General features: G+C 43.8%; 1 protein-coding gene across 1 annotated transcript in view; it reads left to right on the plus strand.

Annotated features, from left to right (window-relative positions):
- Nucleotides 1–9,615, plus strand: part of LOC139255589 (VPS10 domain-containing receptor SorCS3-like) — a 450,963-nt gene extending 441,348 nt beyond the window's left edge. The window contains exon 26 of the mRNA XM_070873959.1: nt 8,225–9,615. Within this exon, the coding sequence (XP_070730060.1) occupies nt 8,225–8,283 (59 nt within the window). The 3' untranslated portion in view covers nt 8,284–9,615. The remainder of the gene's footprint in view (nt 1–8,224) is intronic.
- The last annotated feature ends 4,766 nt before the right edge of the window (nt 9,616–14,381 follow it).

Raw genomic sequence — 14,381 nt, forward strand, 5'->3', positions numbered from 1 at the left:
AAGACCCAACATTGCTCCCATACATTTCCAGATCTCTTTCCGGATCTTGTTGACGTCTCGTGATTTTTTTTTTAACCTGATGGGATTTGGGACACTTCTTTCCCACCTTCATCTGTCTCCAAATTCTGAAGGAGGACAAGTAGGTCGATTGCAAAAAAAAATCACAATTTCTAGCAGAGATTGCTCATGTTGTGGTGGTGAGGTAGTGGATTGTTGTAAGCCTGGGGCCGTGACCGGGTCGATGGAACAATCCAGTGCAGATGTTGACCCTACGTTCCAGCCTGGTACTCCAAAAATGGAAAGAAAAGTAAGCCAAGGAGATTGTAATACGTTTACATTCTTCTGGCATTTATCACATATGAAACATCAGAAAATGATTGCGCAATATTCATAGTTAAATATATTTCATGTTGTGCGTTATAGGCTGAGGATCACATTCCATAGAGAACAATTGTTTAATTAAAGTGGAGATTCTGACTAAGGTGATGGGCCCACCAGTATCCCCCATGTGGGCTGCACTAGAGTGCTGCTGGTAAATCTCCACTGAAGGTCACGGGAGGTGCTACCAGCACGGCACTCAGTCGGTAAGAGCTCAGCGGTCCGTTAGCACCCTTCTCGGATGCTAACGGGTGGTGCCACGCGAACTAATTTTTAGCCCCAAATGTTTGGTCTCCAACGCTATCTAATCTCATCCCAGGATCTGCGACCTGGGATTGGGGTGGGGTGGTTTAAGATTATGCTTGTCCCAAATTTGGCAGATTTCCTCCTCGGCACTTCATTCCCAACTCAACCTATTGAATGGATGTGGCCCTCCTTATTCTTACCCACGAGGCTGAGCATTTCTGCAATCTCCTGCTGTTATTACCAGTAACCTCAAGGGGTTACGTCCTCCTTTTTCTCCACTGTTAAGGCTGTGAAAAGGATTAAAGAAACAGTTTTCAGATTTATAATCTTAATTTTCTATCAGGATAAATTCATCATGTGGGAAGGTGGACATTGTCATACTTATAATGCAGGGATCTCACCCCGCCCCACCCCACCCCCTTCAGCCCGTGAGGTTGGGGTCCTTTAGAAATTGTGACTAATCTTTGGAACAGTCATGACCATATTTACCTGTAATGTAAAGAGGACTACTAATTATTCTCCAATTAAACAACATTATAGAGTAGAAATTGTGCTCGGTGCTGTTCTTATATGAACACTATTTTAAGATTATTGGCAAAAGAACCAGAGGTGAGATGAGAATTTTTTTTTAACCCAAAAAATTATGAAATGGAACTCATTGCCTGGAGGGATGGTGGAAGCAGATTCAGTAGTAACTTTCAAAAGGGAATTGGATAAATACTTGAAAAGGAAAAAAAATTGCAGGGCTGCGGGGAAAGAGTAGGGGAGTGGGACTAATTGAATAGCTCTTTCAAAGAACCAGCACAGGCCCGATGGGCTGAATGGCCTCCTTCTGTGCTGTATGATTCTATGGCTAAGTGTATTGGTATGCCTGCATTAGATTAACCTGGAGCAAACTTAAGTCCTCAAAGGGAACATCACTGATCATACTTTTTACCTTATAATTTCTCAGTAAAAACCTCTCTGACTCACAGTTGATCGCATTACATCCTGCAGAAGTGTTTCAATGGCACGCCACACTCCCTCTTCCTATCGTAAGGTGCATTAAAACAATTCGCCAGGTGTAATGGTGACAGCTACCAGGGATAGATACCAATGCAGGTAACGAGATCCTATCCCAGTTAACTAAAAGCAAGAACTACCACAGCTTTGACTCGCATACTTCAGATTTATAATTCGGTCCAGATTTTGGTGCCAGGAAAATGGGGCTCGAGTAGATAAGAATATAAGGCCATAAGAATTAGGAGCAGGAGTAGGCCAGTTGGCCCCTCGAGTCTGCTCCATCATTGAATAAGATCATGGCTGATCTTTTACCTCAACTCTACTTTCCTACCATATCTCTTGATCCCCTTAATATTCAAATATTTATCGATCTCTGTCTTGAATATACTCAAAGACTGAGTCTCGACAGCCCTCTGAGGTAGAGAATTCCATAGATTCACCACCCTCTGAGTGAAGACACTTCTCCTCATCTCAGTCCTATATGGCCGACCCCTTATTCTGTGACTGTGACCCTTGTTCTAGACTCCCCATTCAGAGGAAACATCCTCCCTGCATCTACCCTGTCAAGCACTGTAGGAATTTTGTATGTTTCAATGAAATCACCTCTCATTCTTCTAAACTCTAGAGAATATAGGCCTAGTCTACTCAATCTCTGCTCATAGGACAATCCCCCCATCCCAGGAATCAGTCTGGTGAACCTTTGTTGCATTCCCTCTACGGCAAGTATATCCTTCCGTAGGTAAGGAAACCAAAACTGTACACAATACTCCAGATGCAATCTCACCAGGGCCCGATATAATTGCAATAAGATCTCTTTACTCATACTCAAATCCTCTTGTAATAAAGATAGTTCCAGGCGTGAAGCTAGCACTGGCACAGCCAGATTGGGTGATGCCCTTCCAACCTCTGATTCCTACGTGTCCTGAGCACTGAGACCTGAACCAAAACACAAGATCTGAATGAATCCGCCATCTCTAGTTGGGAGAATTTTTCAAGGCTGCAAGACAACCGAGGTATCGAAAGTTTGCGATTTGAAACAGTGACACTTCTAACCCATAAGTGAGACTGGTCTACAAGGATAACAGGATAAGAACATAAGAAATAGGAACAGGAGGAGGTCATTTGGCCCCTTGAGCCTGCTCCGCCATTCAATAAGATCATGGCTGATCTGATCATGGACTCAGCTCCACTTCCCTGCCCGCTCCCCATAACCTTTTATTCCCTTATCGCTCAAAAATCTGTCTATCTCCACCTCCACACCTCTCTGGGACAGAGAATTTCATAGATTTACAACCCTCTGAGAGAATAAATTTCTCCTTATCTCAGTTTTAAATGGGCGGCCCCTTATTCTAAGACTATGTCGCCTAGTTTTAGTTTCCCCTATGAGTGGAAATATCCTCTCTGCATCCACTTTGTCAAGCCTCCTTATTATCTTAAATGACTCAATATGATCACCTCTCATTCTTCTGAACTCCAATGTGTATAGGCCCCATCTATTCAACCTATGTTGGCATTTGTATCTTCTGCTACCATTGCTGTCTGTCATCATTATGGCTGTCGGATTTTCCTATGTGGCTTCACATCATGTGACGCCAAGCTCCATAAAGGTTGTAGTCAATCTTCACTCTCACATCAGCCAAACCCCTCGAGTACTGTGCAGCAATTACTATGCTTCCAGCCATCCGTTATACAACCACATACTTTCAAGCATAAAAAGTCAAGATGGCAAAAGAATCTGAAAGCAATAAACATTAAAGGGGGAAAAAAAAATCTCCATTTAATCACAGTATTGCACGAGTACACTCTTACCTGGTAGGGAAAATCATGGTGCCTTTTATTCACCTCACTGCAGTTCCAAGGAAACCAAGCATTTTGAACTCAAGACTGAGTGGATGTCAGCAGTGACCAACTTTCAGAGATCGAGGTGATTACCTTACCACAGAGTCATGAATTTTTATCGCGGCATCAACAATTTTAAAATTCAGGACCAGCCAGGTACAGGGCACAGCAGTCAGCTGATTAGTATGGTTAGTATGGTTCCCCCAAAGATATTGGAATTAGGACATTATCTCACACAGCAGGCACACACGCATGCTGTTTCTTAATCTGGATCTTATCTGCAGCCTCCCAGAAATGATACTTGGCTTTAGTTCTCAATGAAAATAGTGGGATTGAAAGGTAGGCATTGGCCACAGCAACAGTGCTTGACATAGAACTTGATACAAGCCACCGGTCTACAAGAAGAACCCCAGGGTCATCAACACAACAGGAAGTAAAGACGGAGATATGGACAAGCAATGCACAGATCAGTACACTGTGGATCCATGCATGCAGTTCCCCACATTTTTTTAAAATTCGTTCATGGGCAAGGCCATTTATTGCCCATCCCTCATTGCCCTTGAGAAGATGGTGGTGATCCCCTTTCTTGAACCACTGCAGTCCTTGTGGCAAAGGTATTCTCACAGTGGTGGTAGGGTGGGAGTTCCAGGATTTTGACCCAGCGATGATGAAGGAACGGCGCTATACCTCCAAGTTAGGGTGGTGTGTGACTTGGAGGGGAATGTGGAGGTGACGGTGCTCCTATGCACCTGCTGCCCTTGTCCTTCTAGGTGGTAGAGGTCGCGGGTTTGAAAGATGCTGTCGAAGAAGCCTTGGTGAGTTGCTGTAGTGCAGACACATTGCGCCGGTGGTGGAGGGAGTGAATGTTTAAGGTGGGGGATGGGGTGCCAATCAAGCAGGCTGCTTTGTCCTGGATGGTGTCGAGCTTCTTGAGTGTTGTTGGAGCTGCAGTCATCCAGGCAAGTGGAGAGTATTCCATCACATTCCTGACTTGTGCCTTGTAGGTGGTGGAAAGGCTTTGGGGAGTCAGGAGGTGAGACACTCGCTGCAGAATACCCAGCCTCTGACCTGCTTTTGTTGCCACAGAATTTATGTGGCTGGTCCAGTTAAGTCTCTAATCTCCGTCTGACTGTCATGGGGATATGGAATTGAGTGGTATTACTAAACAGCAGCAGCAAAAGTTCAAGGGCAAGTCGATCTGAGTTGCTCCACCTGATTCTTCATGTTCATTTATAGAGAGGTGTCAGATATTTGGGAGCAGTCTTTGTTATCATGCTCTTGACGGGGGATGATGAGATGAGATGAGATGAGATTAGGAGGCAAATCATTTGTAATCAGTGATGGAGAGAAATCCAAAAAATTAAAGGAGCTATAAGCTTGAAATTTAAATTGAAGTTTAAAGCAACTATCGAAGGTGTTGGGCTCCATTTTCCTACTAACTTTTCAAATAAGTACTGTACAGTAGAGCCATGTAGTGCTGCAGTGTAATCCTCTGTGTCCCTCTGTACACGACGCATCAAATTGCACCTTATATAGCGCCTTTAACATCGTAAAACATCCCAAGGCACTTCACAAGAGCGTTGCAAGGTTTAAATGTGAACAGGCATCAGGCGCACAGGTTTCTTCCCTCATATTAATCTAAATCAATGAGCAGAGCTGGGGAAAAGATGTATTCAGTGCAGAAGAGAGTCCCTGAACCATTTAAAAGTCGTGCACAACCTGTGCCCATTATTTCTTCAATAATTTTATATGGACAGCAAACTTACTGAGGCGTCAGCCGGCAAGTGCATTGATTGATTGACACATTATTTTCTCAGTTACCATTTTCCCCTTTCTCCTGTCACTCAGTGTTTCCACCACCTGATGCTTCAGTAAGCTTTGCCAACCCTTCCGAAATATTAAACAAATGTGAGACAACAAGGCTGCTTCTAATCGCTCCCGGGCACATCCTCTGCACGAAATTTATTGTTCCCATCGCTCCGAGCATTTTACTTTGACTTTTCTCACGGCTCCAGCTTGCTGTTGGTTTTAATATTTATCATGGCACCACCAGTACAGCATCCCACAGCACCCTGCCTGAGTCTCATCCATGTTGGCAATCTGGAAAACACATATCCAGGCAGCTTCAGGGTGTTGTCAGCCCTCGTGCCATATGGACCCCTCTCACTGACAGACTTTCAAAGAGACAAAGTAACTGTATTGTGATTCTTCAAATGTAATTACAGCGAGGAATATTGTTTGCTGTAGAATCATCATGCATAAGAACTAGGAGTAGGAGTAGGCCATACGGCCCTTTGAGCCTGCTGCGCCATTCAATAAGATCATGGCTGAACTTTTTCCTCAGTTCCACTTTCCCTGCCTTATCCCTTGATTCCCCTCGAGTCCAAAAATCGAACTCAGTCTCGAATATACTCAACGACTCAGCATCCACAGCCCGCTGGGGTCGAGAATTCCAAAGATTCACAACTCTGTGCGTGAAGAAGTTAATGGAAAATAAAATTGGGCGGGATGCAAATCGGGGGCCTGATCCAGAGGGGCCTAGGTTAAATTACTGCCCGTAAAAAATTATATTGCCGACACCACTTTTTAAAATCAGACGATTAATAGCGCTTAAAATAAGTGATTTCTGCATCATTGCAGGGTATTGCCAGATCAAAACTCATCTCGTGCTTCACGTGACTTCGTATCGTAACGACACGATTGTCTGGCATCAGCCCACAGTGCAGTAATACATGGGGAGCTCCTGATTTCTGATGCATTTCCTGTGTGTGATTGGCTAAGTGCCTTTTTGTGGCAAAGCTGCTTCGATATTCAACCAGAATAAATGAAGTGGCAGGTTTTTTTTTTAATTGAGCCGTCAATAATCTCAGCAGCTACTTTTAAAATGCACTTTTCTATTTCCTCTGGGCATAATTATGATTTATACACCAAAAAAATGGACCAAAAAAAAATCAGCAGCTCCTGCTCATGCAGATTAACTGCCTCAGTCTTTCGCCTTCTGCAGCCACTCAGCATGCAGGAGACGTAGGCTATCTGGAGGCATTATGCTGTTATCGCTTGATGTGGGCCAATCTATCAAACTGAAAGAAAAAAGACAAAGATTACATTTATGTAGCGCCTTGTCAAACCTCAAGATGTCCCAAAACGCTTCACAGCCAATGAAGTACTTTCGAGGTGTGGTCACTGTTGTAATGGGGGGAAACGTGCGCACAGCTAATTTTATGCACAGCAAGCTCCCGCAAACAGCAATGCGGTAAGTGACCAATTAAGCGGTTGTGGTGATGTTGGTTAAGTTATAAAATGACCAGGACACCGGGAGAACTCCCCTGCTCTTCTTTTGAAATAGTGCCATGGATCTTTTATGGTCCAGCTGAGAGGGCGGGCGAGGCCTCGGTTTAACGGCTCCTCCTCTGACAGTGCAACACTTCCTCAGTACTGCACTGGAGTAACCCAATTTTGTAGTACTCCAATTTTAAATAAAAGTGACACTTGCAAAAACAAAATGGAAAACACAGTAAGTATTGTCCGCTTCAGAACACACAAAACCCAAGGTTATGGGAAACTGGCTGACACAATGGGTTAACATCTGCAGCAACTGGATTTATTCCCATTAGTCTAGACTAATGGGAATAAAGTCTCCTCTCACTCTCACTGGTTAAACTCCCATATGAAGTGAATTAATCTAATTTTCAATGCACAGCATAAAAAATGGCAAGGCTCTGGCACAGATTGCATGAACTGTCTCCTCCAGCTAGGCTAAAAGGATGGCTGAGGTAACCATGTTGCAGTATGGGTATTCTGAGGTTGGGGTTGAGGTAAATTGAGTCAAAGGAATCTTTGCTATCCAATTGTTGGATGCGACAACTGACTTACATTTATAGAGCATCTTTAATGTAGGATAAAATGGACACCAAGCCATGGAAGAAGAGGTCATCAAAATCTGGGCCGGAATTGGCTTTTGAGCAACATTTTAAAGGAAGAGAGGGGATTAGGGAAGGGATCCATGGGCATAGCCCCAGGCGACGGAAAGCATGGCCAGCAATGAAAGAAAAGAAAGACTTGCATTTATATAGCGCCTTTCACAACCACTGGATGTCTCAAAGCACTTTACAGCCAATGAAGTCCTTTTGGAGTGCAGTCACTGTTGTAATGTGGGAAACGCAATTTGCGCACAGCAAGCTCCCACAAACAGCAATGTGATAATGACCAAATAATCTGCTTTTTTTTTTTGTTATGTTGTTTGAGGGATAAGTATTGTCCAGGACACCGGGGATAACTCCCCTGCTCTTCTTCGAAATAGTGCCATGGGATCTTTTACGTCCACCTGAGAGGGGCACAGGGGGCCTCGGTTTAACGTCTCACCCGAAAGACGGAGGGGGCGTGCACAAGAAGCCTGACTTAGAACAGCAGAAGAGAGTTTAGGGGTGGTATAGGGAATGATGAGCTTGTAGAGATAGGAGGGGTGAGACCATGAAAGGATTTAAACACAAAGGATGAGAATTTAAAATTGGAAGCTTTGAAAGACCGGGAGTCAATGGAGGTGACGGGGGGCAGGGACGATGGGAGAAGAGCCTTGGTGTGGGATGGGATACAGACAGCAGAGCTTTGAATACTGGGTGCAAAAATTGGAAAAAACATTCCATTCACCGGCATTGCATCTGTCACCTCATCCTTGGGCAGCCCAAGGTGCAAGTTGAAGCTAGAAACGTTTTTCTGTATGTTATTGATCTTGATTTTAAAATACGTTTTGATGTTGCAGGAAACAATCCGCCAGTAACTGAAACCGAGAGCACAAAAGAAATTCCAAGCTACGTTTAACATTGGGACTGCTGAATCCACATTGGAGTTGAACTTTCCTATCCTACAACACACAAGGTTTTAGCTTTAAAACTGTGCATGTGGATGGTGATGACACAGATTGCTTATTGTAACTATTTGGATAAAAAAAAATCTTTTTTATTCCTTTAAAAAAAATGAAAAAAACAACTTTCTTGTAAATTGAATAAAAGAACATGGTGGCTAGGTCCTAAAAATACGTACAGTACATTCAATGTAAGAGGTAATACTACTGCACACAGAGCACACATGTACTTGTGAGAGGTATATCATTGTACAGGATACATTCTCCCGACCCCTTAGTGATCCATAGACAAATATCAACCGCACCGCCAGTTTATTCTGCTTGTCCCACTCTCATATATTGGCTCCCGTGTGCAAAATTAGGAAGGGTTTTGACAGAGTAAGTAAGGAGGAACTGTTTCCAGTGGCAGGATAGTCGGTAACCAGAGGACACACATTGAAGGCAATAGGCCCAAAGAACCAGTAGGGCGGGCAATGAGGAGATTTTTTTTATTAAACTCAGCGTGTTTTGATGATCTGGAATGCACTGCCTGATAGGGTGGTGGAAACAGATTCAACAGTAACGTTCGCAAGGGAATTGGATATACTCTTGAAAAGGGAAGATTTGCCGGGCGATCGGGAAATATCAGGGGAGTGGGACTAATTGGATAGCTCTTTCAAAGAGCTGGCGCAGGCACGATGGGCAGAATGGCCTCCTTCTGTGCTGTATCATTCTGTGATTCCTCCAATCATTAATAGTTTTTTACACCCCCTCCCCCATAATTAAACCTTTGTGAAGGATCCAAGGCATAGTGCACAACACCAACACAATTGAAAAGGACACAAGAGAAGTTAAGCAGTAGTGATTAAGAGAGGGAGCAACCTTGGCTTTTAAATGCCTATGGAATGAAGGGAAAACTGAAGGAGTATGTTGCACTCACAATACTTGGTCCTCCAAACACCAGCACACCATGTCCCATTCACACATACTGGCTCGTTGAATCATCAGCACAGGTTGTAGGCTCCTTTAATTGCCAGCCTAACCAATCTCAGCCAAGCACTGGCTGCTCCAATCTCAGCCAAGCACCGCTTGGCCTACTCTCAAATACTTGCCCTGTAATCACTAATACAGTTCCGACTCACTCCCTAAAACAATGGCTCCCCTCATTACCACCATGGCTTACAGTCCTATCTTTCTAAGACCAGCTCCTGTGCTGTGGTGGCTATACCAATGCAGTCGACCAGCACATCTGAACGACCGCAGACCTCGATGAAGTATTACCTTTTAACCGGTGCGCACTGTAATATGCTGCATGCTTACAAGAAACTGCACCCACTGTACACCACTGGTGTGCTTGGTTTTCTTGTTTCAGTTGCATATTGTACTGTAAAAGTATTGGTTACGTTATAGATCAGTTCACAGAATTAGACTCGAGTTTCCGTAACAATGAAGATTAAAGGAATGTACAAAAGTCATGGGGTTACTATCTGAGTCACCATGTTTCAGCAGGATGCGTTGTCCCTTTCCCGCCTGAGTCGGTCAAGTCGGAAGTATGACCTTCCAAATACAACTTTACAATCTCAGCAAAATAGTTTGTTTTGGAACCGAATGCACCATTTGAACATTAATATGAAGAAAAGACCATGAAATCGTGCTGTGACCCACCACAGAAAATAAATAAACCCCTATCTGGTTTGGGATGGCATCCAACGTTGGACCAATAAGTGACACAGTGTGAAGGCAGGGAAATGCACACCGTTAATCCTGGCCATTTTCACCACTTATTTGAACGTTAAAGCTCGAATGTGGTACGGGAGCTAATTTAGAAAAAGGGAATCACCAAGAAGCAGGCCTGGGCCTTGTGGTTAGGGCTGGGGAATACTGGAGTAAGAGTGCTTCAAGCCTTTCTCCCACATTTCCCTCTCCGCTATTTTAGTGGAGCCGGTAACTCGTTTAAGGGTTAGCACTCTGCTGAAAGGAAATTCAGATCACGTTAAGCACCCACACCTTAATATCCCACAGCGTGATTTTAAGGCCATCATAAAATAAAAGTATCAACTTATCAGGGAAAAAAATGGGCAAATAATTATGAGCCAAATTATCAATGGAACATGTAATACTTTAATTGGCAGTTCCCTATATAGGTCTGTGCGAGGGCCTGAGATGTGATCCTCTGACTTTATCTCTCTTGATCAATTTTTTCCCAAGAAGAGCCCATGACTGTGGAATGTTCTGTAGGCTATTCAAGAAGGTGCATTGGTATTTCAATTTCACTTAGAAAACCGTGTTAATGCAGAATTTGAGCCAACTCTTTAATTCACATCTAGTTTTAGGCGATCAATGGAGTTGTAACTCAAAAAGCGAAATGATGTGGGAAATGTGCAGCAGGTCAGTCGCCTGTAAGGAGAAGAGTAACATTTTGGGTATGTACCCTCCATCAAACAGTGTGACTGCAGAATTTGACCCAATCTTTCAATTCATAAGTCGTTTCAGGCAATCAATGAATTTACAAGTTGTTATTTTATGAAAGATAAATTTCTTGATTTCTAAAACAAAATTAATCAGGGAAGCCTTGTATCCTAGTTTAAAATGTGGGCATTTGCAACTTGTGCAGGTCAATACTGTGTTTACCCATTTCAGTGCTTAGATTGAGAAAATATTCTCACAAAATCCTTCCCCAGTTTCTGGATATTTGTGCAACCTGGAGATTGAATACACTTAAATTGCCTTTTCAAGGGCAAACAGTTGAGATGAGATGTTGCCTTTATCTTTGTATAATATCATTTTAGTTCACTGCACTGTTCTGCCCCTCCCCCCAAAACACTAGATTATAACAGACTCCAACTTAAACTGACCTAAACTCATGCTTAATTGACTTAAATAAACTCCTTCTTCAAAATCTGATTCTGTTGTGTTTTAAAACATGAAGAGCATCCACTTCCCTGGATGGATGTACTGTGCAACCATCCCTCTTATGCCCATTGATGATAAACAGCCTCATTATATTAAAACACATTAGTTTAAACTGGTAGGTATATGATTGTGGGCTGAACACAGCGTGGAATCGAGTGAATCTGGACATGGGTGAGATTGCACGTAGAGTTTATAGAGAAGAGAAGCAAAAAGAAACCTGCACGTTTTGTCTAATTAAATCAGCTGATCTGTAGTCATTTTGAACCAGTTAAAAAGTTATATTGTATGTACTTTTATACAACAAGAATTTGAATCTGTTATTAAAAAAAAACTATTGAAAATGCACACAGATATGGTAATAAATCAAACCTTTTGTATTACTGTAACTTATATCTTTGAGACGTGCAAAGCATTTGAGGACAACTGTAAAACATCAGGAACCTTTTGCCATTGTCTTGACTGTTTTGCTAATATTGGAAGGTAAGCTGATCCATTTGCCCATACTGCTGCAGCGTCCCAGAAAAGAGGCTTGTCATTGGTTTTGCTCCCCGCCTGGGACGACCACTCGAAAGTGTGTGAATCAGCAAACCTGCCACCCACAAATCAGAAAGTCCTTTATCCTCAGTCAATCTCACGTGGCAACGCTGATAGTGTCCATTGTGTCAGAGCACCCGAGGAGTGGGGCTGAAAGCCTGGCCCTACGAGCCATGGTGGAGGGGCTCTGCAGGTGATATCAGGCGGGCAGCATTGTGACGCTGCCTGCTCAGGTCACGGTGCTGTGCCCAACCATTGCCTGCTGGATTTGAACAGCCCTCCGCACGACGGCGCCCCCTTTTGAAGATACGTTCAGTCGTAAGTCTGTGGCAGCGTTGGCCTCCAGCGGAGCTCCCATGTGTCTTGGCCACAACCTTGTTCTGTTTGGCAGCTTCTTTTCCTGCTAATGACTTGGCAGATAGTTGTTTAAACTTGTTTTCCGTTATGCCTCTGAGTCAGTACACAATGGAGAGACCATCGGCGGCAGATCGGCGCGTTAAAAGGAAGAGCAGAGTGGCGGCATACCACTACAAGGTGCAGCGCGAGCCGGTTCAGGATGGCAATGGCTGTGAAGAGGGCGACTGGATTGGACGTCACCGTAACCCAGGTCGCTGATTAGAGCATGGGCAGGTACAACAAGAGCGGTGAGGTCGGGGCGCAGGAGCGGTGAGAGATTGCAGAGCGATGTGATCGGGGGCCCAAGAGAGGCGTGAGTTCGAGGCACAGAGGAAGCGAGGGCCCAGGGGCAGCACGGGCCAGCCCACACTGCGATATGTGTGCGCGCTAGGTCTGTGCAGCAGAGCTGGTCTCCAGTCGTCTTGGGTAATCCTTGCCACTGGACCAAGACCTAGCTCTGTCAAGCCCATGTGGTGGCTGGTGTGCAACGGCAACCACACTTTAAAAAGATCCACGCACAGGCATCTTCCACCCTTCAACATGTAGTTCGGGACCTGGAATATTAGGTCCTTCATTGAAACACCGGTGAACTCATCCCTTTTTGGCATGGAAGCAAGTCATCCTCGATATGAGGGACCGCCTAAGGAGAGAAGAACACAATGGAGAAAACTGTCCCACATGAGCAGGATATTTTATGCAGTGTTTAAATTGGCCTGCGGTACCTGTATGTAGTCTGACGCTTCTAAAAGTATCAGATCGGTATCAAATAGACAACAAAGCCCTCTACAGAAGATTGTGCCAAACATCAAACACCATGTGAACCAGACTAGAACTTCCAAGCGCACTTCTCAAGGAGGCCATATTCTTCCCTATGGTTCAACGGCCTTTGGCAATTCCAATTCTGAGCTAACAAATGAATTCTGAACAAAACTAGATGTAAATGGGGGAAATGTGATTGACGTACATCACTCTTGAGTTAGTGAAATTCAGAGATCAAAGGGGCCAAGGTCAGTGTAGCCAATAAGATTGAATAAAACAATGACATTGTTACTAATTTACACAACTGAATGTCATCATCTCCCATTAATTAATGACAGGGTGAATGAGAATGCATTGCTTGAACATTGCACAGATGCCTTCATGCTGCAGGGTGAACATAGGAACATTACGGACAAAAGTAGACCATTCAGCCTCCTCAAGCCTGCGCTATCATTCCATTCGGTCATGACTGATCTGCACCTCAACTTCAATTTCCCGCCTTTGCTCTATATCCCTTGAAACCCTTACCGGACAAAAATCTATCTCACTCAGTTCTGAAATTGTCCCTGTACCTCAGCCTTGAATGCTTTTTACAAATCAGATTTTAACCCATTCCCTGGTAGAGAATGTGCTCCCAACATTAATCAAAATCCAGCCATCTTACAACGTTATTTGAAGAGCATCATATCAGTATGACATTATTAATAATTGCAGCTTGAAAGTGCAATCACGGTATTAAATAATTTGACACATTTATGCACTTACAATTCAACTTACTAGTGGGCAATTTGTGTATTAAAGTATCTGTAAAGTTCGCTACAACGACAGTGAGGTTTAGATATTCTGAGGCATGAGTTGGCACAACACAATTCATTTACACTCATTGGTACTTCAAGAATCGCCGTGTATTGTTAGAAATTCCACTCTGGTTCACATGATGCGGATGTCTGAACTAATCTATAGGCGGTGTAGACCAAAGTCGACAATTCAGGAAACATCAGAAAGGCACAAGTACTGCAGGAGACCTTAAACCCTTGAGGTTGGACTGCAGCTCAGCAAGCACTGCAACTTAGAGCAATAGGATTCAGATGTCCCACACAATGAGTCAACCACGTCATTGCTGGGAATTGACCAGACAAAAAATCAGGTACTTCTACATGGTGCAAAGGAAGAAATTGGACATCACACTGGCTCACCTATCAAACAAGTATGGCAAATACCCGAGTAAAGTTGCCGCTGCAATATTTTAGGGGAAGTTGCACAAGACAGAGAGAAGAAGCGACGAAACATAACGAAAGTAAAGTCGGGCATAATCTATCTGAGAACACGCAGGACAAGTCTCACTTCAGAGAATGCTGGAGGGAAAAAGTGCGGCGGGATTTTGGGGATGTGATTGGGAGCATACATTGCCCAAATCAGGCCTACCTATCTGCTCATTGGTACACCTCTCCCCCGGCCAATGGTTCTAAAGTTG

Source organism: Pristiophorus japonicus, chromosome 3 (genome assembly GCF_044704955.1).
Source record: "Pristiophorus japonicus isolate sPriJap1 chromosome 3, sPriJap1.hap1, whole genome shotgun sequence".
Taxonomy (NCBI): domain Eukaryota; kingdom Metazoa; phylum Chordata; class Chondrichthyes; family Pristiophoridae; genus Pristiophorus; species Pristiophorus japonicus.